Source organism: Bubalus bubalis, chromosome 3, assembly GCF_019923935.1.
Source record: "Bubalus bubalis isolate 160015118507 breed Murrah chromosome 3, NDDB_SH_1, whole genome shotgun sequence".
NCBI lineage: Eukaryota > Metazoa > Chordata > Mammalia > Artiodactyla > Bovidae > Bubalus > Bubalus bubalis.
In genome coordinates, this window is record NC_059159.1 from 101283689 (window position 1) to 101296926 (window position 13238).

Consider the following 13238-nt stretch of genomic DNA (forward strand, 5'->3'; position numbering starts at 1 on the left):
TAGCTAAACACGGTTTAACTAAGTTTTATGTAGTTAGCAAAAAGGATTCTTCTTAAGATGCTGGTTGATGGGGTTTATTGCTTACCCAGAAGATTTGACCTGTGAATGACTTATTCTTCTCCAAGGCACTTGAGAGAAAAGACAACGATAGCAGTTACATCTAGAGGCTATTATGGATTGGAGGATGAGAAGGGAACTGCATGTACTTCAACAAGGCGTCGGTCAACACCACGAAGTTTGGCAGGCTTGACAAGTGGAGTTTTTGAATCTGTAATGGTTCAAGTTTTGAGACAGGAAGAACAGCTGAGAGCAAAAGAAGAAAAAAGGTAAATGTTAAAAAAAAACACACACAAAAACAGTTAAGTTTCATGTTGTTTAAATTTTTAAGAACTACATTTCAGAGAGTAGCTGTGTAACTTTTGTGTGCCCATATCAAATTTCTGGGCCCATTTTAGTAGTGTTTCCAAAATGCATTCTCACCTAAATATGAGTTAATACTGAAATATCAAAATGGAATTTGTTTCAAAGTACAGTTTTAAACCCAATTATTTAAAAACTATACAAAAATAATTTTTATGAAAGATTTCAGGTTGCTTTCTATACTTCTGGAAGTAGTCTCAATTGAATTATAAATTTTAAATGAGAAGAATTTTGAATAGATTTGTAGAATTTTAGAATAGAAGCACAGACCTTTAACATTTAAAATTAGGAGAACCTCTGGAAATAATGTAGTTCAAAATGACATAGAAGTTCACTTATGCCAGTTCCTTCACTGGTATTAATTTCCTGGATAACTATGCTTACTCTGGACTCATCAGGAAAGAATGTTGTGCTCAATTAGTATTAACTTTTAGGGTCAGGGAGTACAGAGATTGATGACCTATCTATAAGGTTTTTTTAAATAGCAAGAGAGTAGGGCCCAGAGAGGTAAGTGATTACTCAGAAAAGACTGATAATTTTTATATTAAATCATATCCCAAACTGTATTAGCAATTGCTGATATAATAGAGAACTACTAATGCTAGTCAAAGTCAATTTATAATATATTGTTACTCCTCTTGTAATAATAAATTTAGCTTGCTTTGTAGGATTAAAATACAACCTGAGGCTTTCTGTCCACCATACTTTTTAATAATAGTGGTTAGTTGAGAACCCACAGTGTTCTCAAAAAAAAAACACAAAAACTAAATAAAACCCACTTCTTTTCCTTGTATAGAGCCTCATAAAACTACTCCTGCTATAGAAAAGGGGGTTATATGGAAGGGGCTAAAGATTAATCTGACAGTAGTATGTAATAGATTAATGTAGAGAGAAATTGAAGAAAAGGAAGGCTTATAGGAAGAAGGCTGTAGGAGTCTAGTGCTCCACTACTGATGACCAGAAATAGGAAGAAGGTCAAATTGTTCTCGAAACAATCAGCAGGACTTAGTACCGTCCTTGATATAGGAGGAACATAGGAAGAGACAAAGAGGAGTCTGGAGATAGTTGTAATAGTAGCAATAAGAAAATAAAAAAGAATAGTTAACGTTTACTGTGCAGGGCTATTTGCCAGGTTCAGACTGAATTGATTTAGCAGCAGCAGCAGCTCTAAGTACCTCATATGTATTCAGTATTTGTCCTGAGGCAGATAGACGAGTAACTTGCCCCAAGTCAGGCAGTTTTTGAATGGTAAATTTAAGATTTGAACCAGAGCATTATGGTTATAGAGTTTGTACTCCTGAGAAGTATGCTGTCCCTGTGACCTAAAAATGATGGAATCATCAAAGAAAATAAAAGAACTTGAGTCAGTGGTGTGGAGACAGATCTGTGAACTGCAGTCTTTAATGAGTTGTTTGAAGTGATGAGGGAAACATTTAAGCAAATAAGTAGGAATGGCTAGTAAGAATCTGGAAATATGAGAATCCTTTTCTTTTCTCCAGTTTTATATATGTATGTGTGTGTCCTGTGCGTAACATCAAGTAAACATGGGTGAATTAAGACATGGGGGGAAAACCCTCCTTTAAATGTCTAGTAACTATGATAATTTAATATGAATTAAGCTTGCTCTTTGGGTAAAGCATTAACCTTTTCTTTTTTAACTAGGGATATTTTAAGCATGGAACAAAGAATAAAATCAAAAGCCTTGGTACCCACTACTCAGCAGTTTTTAAAACTGTTTTAAGTTTTGTTATTTATTATTCATAAGTTTGGAGAAGGCAATGGCACCCCACTCCAGTACTCTTGCTTGGAAAATCCGATGGATGGAGGAGCCTGGTAGGCTGCAATCCATGGGGTCGCTAAGAGTCGGACACGACTGAGCAACTTCACTTTCACTTTTCACTTTCATGCATTGGAGAAGGAACTGGCAGCCCACTCCAGTGTTCTTCCCTGGAGAATCCCAGGGACGGGGGAGCCTGGTGGGCTGCCTTCTATGGGATCTCACAGAGTCGGACACGACTGAAGTGACTCAGCATTCATAAGTTACTTTTGCATCTTTGCTAAAAATCAGATGAACATATATTTGTGAGTTTTTCTGGACTTTCTGTTCTTTACCATCTATAAGTCCATCCTTAAGTTATGTTGACTTGATGACTGTGGCTTTATAATAAGCTTTGAAATTTGGTAGTGTGAATTTTCCAACTTTGTGTTTAGTTTTTTTTCCCCCTAAAATTTTTAGGCTATACTGGGATCTTTGCATTTCTGTGTAATTTTAGAATCATACTGGAAAGCCTACCAAACGAAAAACACCTGAGGGAATTTTGATTGAGATTGCATGGAAGTTTTGCTAATCTTTTTTAATGTAGTGTCTAATCCAGGGAACTTTTTTATTTCAGAGTTTGTATTTTTTCAGCTCCAGAAGTTACATTTGTTTTTTTAATATCTTCATTTCTTATTATGTTCCTTTTAATGTCCTTTTCTGCTAGCTCCATCATCTTTGTCTTTGCTAAGCCAATTGACCAATTTTCTCCTTGTTGTAAGTAACATTCTTCTGCTTCTTGACATATCCAGAAATTTTTTATTAGAAATTGTATGCTGTGAATGTTACCTTGCTGAGTATTTAGATTTGTATTTACCTTCTTAAAAGAGGACTGAGCTTTGTTCTTCCAGGGAGTTAAGTTCCTTGTGGGTCAGTTTGATGATCCTTTCAACTCCAGGTTTTAAGCTCTTATAAGATGGGTCTAGAATAACCTTCATTCCAGTTCAGCCCTGCTGCTGCTGCTGCTGCTACTGCTGCTGAGTCGCTTCAGTCGTGTCAGACTCTGTGCTACCCCATAGATGGCAGCCCACCAGGCTCCCCCATCCCTGGGATTCTCCAGGCAAGAACACTGGAGTGGGTTGCCATTTCCTTCTCCAGTGTGTGAAAGTGAAGTCACTCAGTCACGTCTGACTCGTAGCAACCGCATGGACTGCAGCCTACCAGGCTCCTCCGTCCATGCGATTTTCCAAGCAAGAGTACTGGAGTGGGGTGCCATTGCCTTCTCCGAAGTTACATTGAAAGAAAGTGAAAGTGAAGTCGCTCAGTCGTGTCCAGTTCTCTGTGACCCCATGGACTGTAGCCTATCAGGCTTCTCCGTGCATGGGATTTTCCAGGCAAGAGTGCTGGAGTGGATTGCCATTTCCTACTAAGATGTAATGAGCTTTCCTAGTGGCTCAGCAGTAAAGAATCCTCCTTCTGTTAAGGAGACACTGGAGACAAAGGTTTGGTTCCTGGGTCTGAAAGATCCCATGGAGGAGGAAATGGCAATCCATTCCAGTATTATTTCTGGAAAAATCCCATGAACAGAGGAGCCTGGAAGGCTACAGTCCATAGGGTCGCAAAGAGTTCGACATGACTGAGCGACTAAGCACATGCTAAGACCTGACTTCTCTGGAGTCTCCACCAAATGCCCCCAAGTGATGACTGAGAACTCCGCACTTCCTCTGTTATCCCTATTGTGTCTATGAACTTGATCTTACAATTTTCTAGTCATTCTTGTCCTACTTTGTACCCTTGTATAGATTTCTGAAGCTCTTTTCTGCATAGCTTCCTTGTTTTTAGAATTATCTCACAACTTCTAGGTGCCTTACTCCCCTAATGCTGATTTTCATCTCAACTCAACTCCACTGGACCGTTTGGGTTTCTGCTGTCTCTGCTGTCTGCTCATGGTCTGGAAATTAATTGCTTTTAGTTAAGAGGTCAGTCAATTGTAGGGATCACCTCATTTATTTCATTTCTTGGGGATCACAGTCTTGTACTGTTTGATATTCAATGTCTGAAAACATTTGTTTCATGCATTTTATTGAATTTGTAATTGTTTATAGAGTGAGGGTAAGATTGATTCAGTTACTGCATCATGACCAGGAAAAGGAGGTCATTTCTGAGCATTTTTTATGTATATATTAATAGATAATATATAGCATTGTTTTGTATGTCTTTAACCTTTATAGAGAATCTCTATACAGTCAACAAAAACAAGACCAGGAGCTGACTGTGGCTCAGATCATGAACTCCTTATTGCCAAATTCAGACTTAAATTGAAGAAAGTAGGGAAAACCACTAGGCCATTCAGGTATGACCTAAATCAAATCCCTTATGATTATACAGTGGAAGTGAGAAATAGATTTAAGGGCCTAGATCTAATAGATAGAGTGCCTGATGAACTATGGAATGAGGTTCGTGACATTGTACAGGAGACAGGGATCAAGACCATCCCCATGGAAAAGAAATGCAAAAAAGCAAAATGGCTGTCTGAGGAGGCCTTACAAATAGCTGTGAAAAGAAGAGAAGCAAAAAGCAAAGGAGAAAAGGAAAGTTATAAACATCTGAATGCAGAGTTCCAAAGAATAGCAAGAAGAGATACGAAAACCTTCCTCAGAGATCAATGCAAAGAAATAGAGGAAAACAACAGAATGGGAAAGACTAGAGATCTCTTCAAGAAAATTAGAGATACCAAGGGAACATTTCATGCAAAGATGGGCTCGATAAAGGACAGAAATGGTATGGACCTAACAGAAGCAGAAGATATCAAGAAGAAGTGGCAAGAATACACAGAAGAACTGTACAAAAAAGATCTTCACGACCCAGATAATCATGATGGTATGATCACTGACCTAGAGCCAGAAATCCTGGAATGTGAAGTCAAGTGGGCCTTAGAAAGCATCACTATGAACAAAGCTAGTGGAGGTGATGAAATTTCAGTTGAGCTCTTTCAAATTCTAAATAATGATGCTGTGAAAGTGTTGCACTCAATATGCCAGCAAATCTGGAAAACTCAGCAGTGGCCACAGGACTGGAAAAGGTCAGTTTTCATTCCAATCCCAAAGAAAGGCAATGCCAAAGAATGCTCAAACTACCGCACAATTGCACTCATCTCACACGCTAGTAAAGTAATGCTCAAAATTCTCAAAGCCAGGCTTCAGCAATATGTGAACCGTGAACTTCCAGATGTTCAAGCTGGTTTTAGAAAAGGCAGAGGCACCAGAGATCAAATTGCCAACATCCGCTGGATCATGGAAAAAGCAAGAGAGTTCCAGAAAAACATCTATTTCTGATTTATTGACCATGCCAAAGCCTTTGACTGTGTGGATCACAATAAACTGTGGAAAATTCTGAAAGAGATGGGAATACCAGACCACCTGACCTGCCTCTTGAGAAATCTGTATGCAGGTCAGGAAGCAACAGTTAAAACTGGACGTGGAACAACAGACTGGTTCCAAATAGGAAAAGGAGTATGTCAAGGCTGTATATTGTCACCCTGCTTATTTAACTTCTATGCAGAGTACATCATGAGAAACGCTGGGCTGGATGAAGCACAAGCTGGAATCAAGATTGCCAGGAGAAATATCAATAACCTCAGATATGCAGATGACACCACCCTTATGGCAGAAAGTGAAGAGGAACTAAAAAGCCTCTTGATGAAAGTGAAAGAGGACAGGGAAAAGTTGGCTTAAAGCTCAACATTCAGAAAACGAAGATCATGGCATCTGGTCCCATCACTTCATGGCAAATAGATGGGGAAATAGTGGAAACAGTGTCAGACTTTATTTTGGGTGGCTCCAAAATCACTGCAGATGGTGACTGCAGCCATGAAATTAAAAGACGCTTACTCCTTGGAAGGAAAGTTATGACCAACCTAGATAGCATATTGAAAAGCAGAGACATTACTTTGCCAACAAAGGTTCATCTAGTCAAGGCTATGGTTTTTCCTGTGGTCATGTATGGATGTGAGAGTTGGACTGTGAAGAAGGCTAAGCACCGAAGAATTGATTCTTTTGAACTGTGGTGTTGGAGAAGGCTCTTGAGAGTCCCTTGGACTGCAAGGAGATCCAACCAGTCCGTTCTGAAGGAGATCAGCCCTGGGATTTCTTTGGAAGGAATGATGCTAAAGCTGAAACTCCAGTACTTTGGCCACCTTATGCGAAGAGTTGACTCATTGGAAAAGACTTTGCTGCTGGGAGGGATTGGGGGCAGGAGGAGAAGGGGACGACAGAGGATGAGATGGCTGGATGGCATCACTGACTCGATGGACGTGAGTCTGGGTGAACTCTGGGAGTTGGTGATGGACAAGGAGGCCTGGCGTGCTGTGATTCATGGGGTCGCAAAGAGTTGGACACGACTGAGCGACTGAACTGACTGAACCTTTATATAAATGGCAGTCTTGTGTTTTCAGTCAACATTATATGTCTTGAGATTTAGCTGTGTTGAATTATTTCATTGTATTTTATTTCCAGTGCTTGTGTATAATATTCCATTATTTGACTGTATTACAGTTTATTCATTTACCTGATAAGATACATATTTTGCATTAGTTCTAGAGTTGCATTATTATAGAATGCTACAGTACACATTCATGTACTTGTCTTATTTAAGGATGAGGATATGGATAGAAAGATCTGTGGGTGTGTATCCATTCTACTTTGTTTTTAATTTTATTTTTCTTCTTTATGTTTGACTCACTCAACCTATTTTCCTAACTCTCCCCATTCTCCTCTGGCAACCACCAATCTGTTCTCTCTTTTTTCTTTTTCTTTCAGACTCTACATACAAGAGAGATCATACAGTTTTATCATTCACTGTCTGACTTTTTTTTCACTTAGCATAATGTCCTCAAAATCCATCCATGCTGTCAGAAGTGGTAATATTTCCTTCTGTTTTGTAGCTATATAGTATTCCATTGTGTATGAATACCACAATTTCTTTATCCATTCATCCATTGATGGATATTTAAGTTGTTTTTATATCTCGGCTGTTGTGTATAATGCTGCAGTAAATATGGGGATACATATATCTTTTAAGTTAATGTTTTCATTTTCTTCAGATAAATGCTCAGAGGTGGAATTGCTGGATTATATTGTAGTTTTATTTTTAATTTTTGGGGGAACTTCCATACTGTTTTTCATAGTGGTTGCACCAGTTTATATTACCATCAGCAGTACTCAAAGGTTCCCTTGTATCCACATCCTAACCAATGATTTGTTATTTTCTGTGTTTTTGATTATGGTCATTCTGACAGGTATGAGATGATATCTCATTGTGGCTTTCATTTGCATTTCCCTGATGATTAGTGATGTTGAGCATTTTCTCATGTATCTGTAGACCCTCTGTGTCTTTGGAAAAATGTACATTCAGATCTGTCCTTTTTTTAATCAAATTGTTTTCTACTATTGGATTGTATAAATTTTTTTATATATTTTGGATTTTAGCCTCTTACCAGATACATGATTTGCAGATATTTTCTCCCATTAATAGCTTGCCTTTTCATTTTGTTGATGGCTTCCTTTGCTGTAGAGAGCTTTTTAGTATGATGTAGTCACACTTAGTTCCTTTTTTCTTTTCTTGCTTTTGCTTTTGTTGTCAGATCCAAAAATCTTTACCAAGACCTATGCCAAGGAGCTTACTGACTCTTTTTCTTCCAGGAGTTCTATACTATAAGATCTTACATTCAAGTCTTTAATCCATTTGAGTTCATTTTGGTGTATGTTGTAATATAGTGGTCAAATTTCATCCTTTTACATGTAGCTGTCCAGTTTCCCCAACACCATTTATTGAAGGGGTTGTAATTTCCACACTGTATATTCTGTCTCCTTTGTCATAAAGTAGTTGATATATATATATACATGGGTTTATTTCTGGGCTGTCTGTTCTTTTCCATTGATCTGTGAGTCTGTCTTTATGCCAGTAACCAACTGTCTTGATTGCTATAGCTTTGTAACATCACTTGAAGTCAGGGAGCATGATGCGTCCAGCTTTGTTTGGTCTTTCACCTTCTAGGTACTTCATTCTTTTTCATTCAATTCTGTGTTCATTTTGCCTTTAATCTTATGGTCATGGCAAGTTCTTTAGTGCTTTAAAGAGTGTTGCTACACTAAAAACTACAGTAATATGTTCTTAAAGTTGTTGTAAGGAAGTTATATTGATAAAGTAGTTACCATCGTATTAGTTTTATATAATTAATTATGACAATAAAGTGTCTTATGTATATTTAAAGAGTAAATGTAATATACCTATTTTCCTTCCCAAGAACACATGAATATTTAAACTTTTTAACTCTAGACACTCCTCCTCAGTCTTAAGTGCCATCATTGTTCAATATTGTAGTTCTTTCTGATTCTTAACTGCCCAACTGTTGCCACAGCTCTAGTTTTTAATCCAAGATTCTCTTCTTTCTCATGTTATACTTTCTTCATAAGTGATTTCATTCATTCCCATACCACCTATATATAGAAGACTTATAGATAGATGTCTCTTGCCCAAACTTCTCTTTTGAAGCCTAATTGCATACTTAATATATTCTCTGGATGTAATATCTATCAGTGACGATATCAGTGTATCTCATCTTCAGGAAATAGGTGGCACATTCAAAATGGAATAATTCAAAGAGGGTTTATTTCCAAAGAAGTTGGAATATAGCTGAACATAAAGACATGAAGCTGAGATACATTCGTTAGGTTACTCCGTTCTGCCCATCAGATCAGATCAGATCAGATCAATTGCTCAGTCGTGTCCGACTCTTTGCGACCCCATGAATCACAGCACGCAAGGCCTCCCTGTCCATCACCAACTCCTGGAGTTCACTCAGACTCACGTCCATCGAGTCAATGATGCCATCCAGCCATCTCATCCTCTGTCGTCCCCTTCTCCTCTTGCCCCCAATCCCTCCCAGCATCAGAGTCTTTTCCAATGAGTCAACTCTTCGCATGAGGTTTCTGCCCATGGATGCTGTCAATAAGCGTCATAGAAGGCTCCCCACTCCACTGCTGTCATGTCTAAGTCAGAGTCTCCCAAAGAGCCCAAACAGCTCTGGCAGCTCTTCAGAGGACTGAGCTTTGAAACAACCAAGGAGAGTCTGAGAAGCCATTCTGAGCAATGGAAAACCGTGTGGTAATGAGGGATCCAGACACCAAGCACTCCAGAGGCTTCAGGTTTGTCACCTATGCCTATGAAGGAGGTGGATGCAGCCATGAGTGTGAGGTCACACAAGGTGGTTGGAAGAATTGTGGAAGCAAAGAGGGCCATTTCAAGAGAAGATTCTCAAATACCCGGTGCCCTCTTAACTGTAGAAAAAGTTTTTATTGATGACCTTAATGACACTGAAGAACATCACCTGAGAGATTATTTTGAACAGTATGGGAAATTTGAAGTGATTGAAATCATGACTGACTGAAGCAGTGGCAAGAAGAGAGGCTTTGTTTTTGTAACCTTTGATGACCATAACTCCATAGACAAGATTGTCATTCAGAAATACCACACTGTGAATGGCCACAACTGTGAAGTAAGAAAAGCTCTAACTAAGTAAGAGGTAGCTAGTGCTTCATCCAAAGAGGTTGAAGTAGTTCTGGCAACTTCGGTGGTGGTTGTGGAGGTGGTTTTGGTGGGAACAACAACTTTGGTTGTGGAAGAAGCTTTAGTGGTTGAGGTGGCTTTGGTGGCAGCTGTGGTGGTGGATATCGTGGCTGTGAGAATGGCTATAATGGATTTGGTAATGATGGAAGCAATTTTGGAGATGGTGGAAGCTACAATGATTTTGGCAGTTGCAGCAATCAGTCTTCAAATTTTGGGCCCACAAAAGGTGGAAACTTTGGGGGAGAAGTTCTGTCCCCTATGGCAGTAGAGGCCAGTACTTCACCAAACCATGAAACCAAGGTCACTTTGGTGGTTCCAGTAGTAGCAGTAGCTATGGCAGTGATGGAATGTTTTAATTACTGGCAGGAAACACAACTTATCAGGAGAGGAGAGCCAGAAAAGTGACAGGGAAACTACAGCTTACAACAGATTTGTGAACTCAGCCAAGCACAGTGGTGTCGGGAGCCGCGTTAGGCATTACTGACAAAATGGAGGCATGGTCCCATCTCCCTCTCCTCATTCCGCAGGCACGAACCTGGGATGAAGGAGTTAGCTCTTGTGATTCTGACTTGTTTCTTCCTTTCTTCCGTTGAGTTGGCTGGAAAGAATGTTTTAAGGTGCTTATTGTTCTTGAGAGAAGCGTGAGAAAGCATAAAGCCTTCTACAGTTGTGCCCAGAAAATAATCTATAAAGTAACCATTGACATTTGTTCAAGGATTTTTGCAAAGAATGTCCCAGGACTTGCACATAGGCCACAGTTTGAGGCCATGGGAAAGATTGTTATCTGAGACCTGTTTGTGAGGGAAATGTTTATGGCAAAAGAAGTTTGCTGAGTTTAGGGTTTAGGAATAATTAAGAATAGTTAGAAACCTTTTTAAGAGATAGTGAGCTTAGGATACTAGGGGCAAGGATTTAGAAAGATAAGAAATAAACTGAGGAATGTGGTATTCAGCCCAGATATAACCATGAGTTACAATGTAATCACAAGTAAACACCATTGTGAGAGAATCGCTGAAGCAGGAACCCTGTTTGAAGGGCAACTGAGACAATAATCTGGGTGAGGGGGAACTGAAAATGTCAAACCTCTGACCTAATGCTTTTGAAAAAGTATAAAAGAGAACCTGATGCTTGAAATAAACATGTAGTCCCGTACCCCAAGTCAGAGGCTATATCATTTCCCGCCGACACTGCTCATTCCTTCAAGCTGATGCCTGGCTGCTGGAGCTGGACTCCGGCACAGTGGTAGCAGGGCCTAGCTGCTACAAAGAAGACATGTTTTAGACAATGCAACTCGAGGACTGTACTTGTGATTAATTGTATAACAGGTAATTTTACTTTCTGTTCTGTGGAAAGTGTAAAGCATTCCAACAAAGTGTTTTAATGTAGTTTGTTGTTGTTGTTGTTTTTTGCACCCATGCTGTTGATTGCTAAATGTAATAGTCTGATCATGACTCTGAATAAATGTGTCTTAAAAAAAAAAAAAAAGACATAAGGCTGTTAGTAAACAAGGGGGATTAGTTACTGGTACCCCAGAGAGGAGTATAAAGAAGAGACTACTGAGATGATACCTTCTGTTGAAGGACACAGCTCCCCCCACAAAACTTTTAAGTCCATTTATAAAAGTTTTATTCCACTTGCTTGAACTTAATACACACATTCTTAACAGTTATGCTTATATTGTTCATGAAAATTTAACAGGACATTAAACAGAGCTAGTCATCATCTCAAGTTATTTCCCTGTTATTGTTTGTATAGCACATGCGGGTTAGGCAAATACCAGAAACTTCACAAAGAGGAGGCCAAGGGAATAAATACTCTGCCCTACTTTCCTATCTTGCCAGGACTCTCTTGACTAAACCTAAGGAAAGCTAGCGGATGAGGTTGCCTACTGATACAGATAAAACTATACAGTAGAGAGTAGATCTGGAGGCAAACAAAAGATATTTGCCATAGATCTCTTCAAAATGATTACACCAAAAATTAATTATGAAAGCCTAATGCTTACTCCTAGAACTTGATCTCACTGTAGTGCTCCCTATCTTTGTGAATGGCACCACCATCTGTTAGATTATTTAAGTTAGAAATCGGAGATTCATACAGGACATCTTCCTTTCCCTTATAAACTAATCAAAATTCAATCCCAAATATTGATGTTTTATTTCCTAAATCTCTCTTTAATCTGCTTCCCTCTATCTTCTCTGTCTCCATCCGGTTCCTTAATCTCTCACTTAGACAACTATAATCTTCTCTTAATTAGTGAAACTGTGTCCATGCTTACCCTCATTGTATTCTGTTTTTCACATTAAAGGTAGGATTTTGTTGTTGTTCAGTAGGTAAGTTGTATCCAACTCTTTGCGACCCGATAGACTGCAGCATGCCTGGCTTCCCTGTCCTTTACTGTCTCCAGAATTTGCTCAGATTCATGTCTAAAAAGTAGAATGAACTTTTCCCAACGCAGATTTGATCATGCCCTCTTCCCTGTTCCATTACTTTTTACCTCCTCAAAACAAAGCAGGTACACACAAGAACTTTAATGGCTTAATATAGTTTATAAGACCCTGCTTTCAGCTTTTGGCCTCATCTTGTCTCTCTAACCCCATTTTACACCCTTTATCCCACATTCTTGCTATCCTTGCCACTCCAGCCTCCCTTTTCTCTCTCTGTGCCAAGAGATTGTTAACTTTATGTGCATCCAAATTTAGAGTTTACATAAAAACATGTGAAATCTATCAAGAATAGTTAGACCTTTTATTTTAACCTTTGTTTTCTAACATAAGCATGATTTTCTTTTATAGTTGAAAATGCAGGAAGTATTAAAATTCATAAAGTGCCACCTAACTAGTGGGATAAGCAGAGTCCTTTGTTTTTGTTGTTTTTTTAATGTCTTTTGGACCTTTCCCAAATTTTTTGGTGGGAAAAAAAGGAAGGAAAATATGATATATCTTCAGAAGGAAAATAGGACATTTCATCAGCAACATATAATGTGATACATAGGAGTGCTAAGCAAAGCCTCCCTCCCTGTGTACAATTATTCTGCCGGCTATCAAGATTTTATCAATCTGTCACTTCTGTCAATCTAATTATCCTGTCGAGAGTTAGTCAGAGACTAGCTGAGAATATGGCTACTGAAAAATTTGGTCTGAAAGGGACTTTGAAAACATCATAAAGAAGGGTCAGATTGGAAGACAGGGAAGGTTGCAGAGATCATATGGCTACTGTAGTTGTGCTTAAAACCTGGGTGTAGCTTTCTCTTTTTTATTGTTTTTTGATTAAAACTTCTGGTATAAGAAGTGGGAAAATAATGTTCTCCTCCTGTTCATTAGCTTTGGACAACTTTTTATTCGATATATTGGAAATTCAAGTTGGCAGCAAGCTGAATAATTCTAGTTCATATTATCGTAATATGGCGATACTTGAGTTAACTGACAGGTATCTA

At 38.8% G+C, this 13238-nt stretch overlaps 1 protein-coding gene across 5 annotated transcripts in view; it reads left to right on the plus strand.

Moving 5' to 3' along the window:
* KIAA2026 (KIAA2026 ortholog) overlaps positions 1-13238 on the plus strand; it is a 116114-nt gene that overhangs the window by 37198 nt on the left and 65678 nt on the right. For 4 of the 5 annotated variants that reach the window (XM_006080597.4, XM_006080598.4, XM_044939904.2 and 1 more), the window contains exon 2: positions 126-326. The exons of the other annotated variant lie outside the window; for it this stretch is intronic. In XM_006080597.4, coding sequence (XP_006080659.3) covers positions 126-326 — 201 coding nt within the window. The remainder of the gene's footprint in view (positions 1-125; positions 327-13238) is intronic. 5 annotated transcript variants of the gene reach the window in all.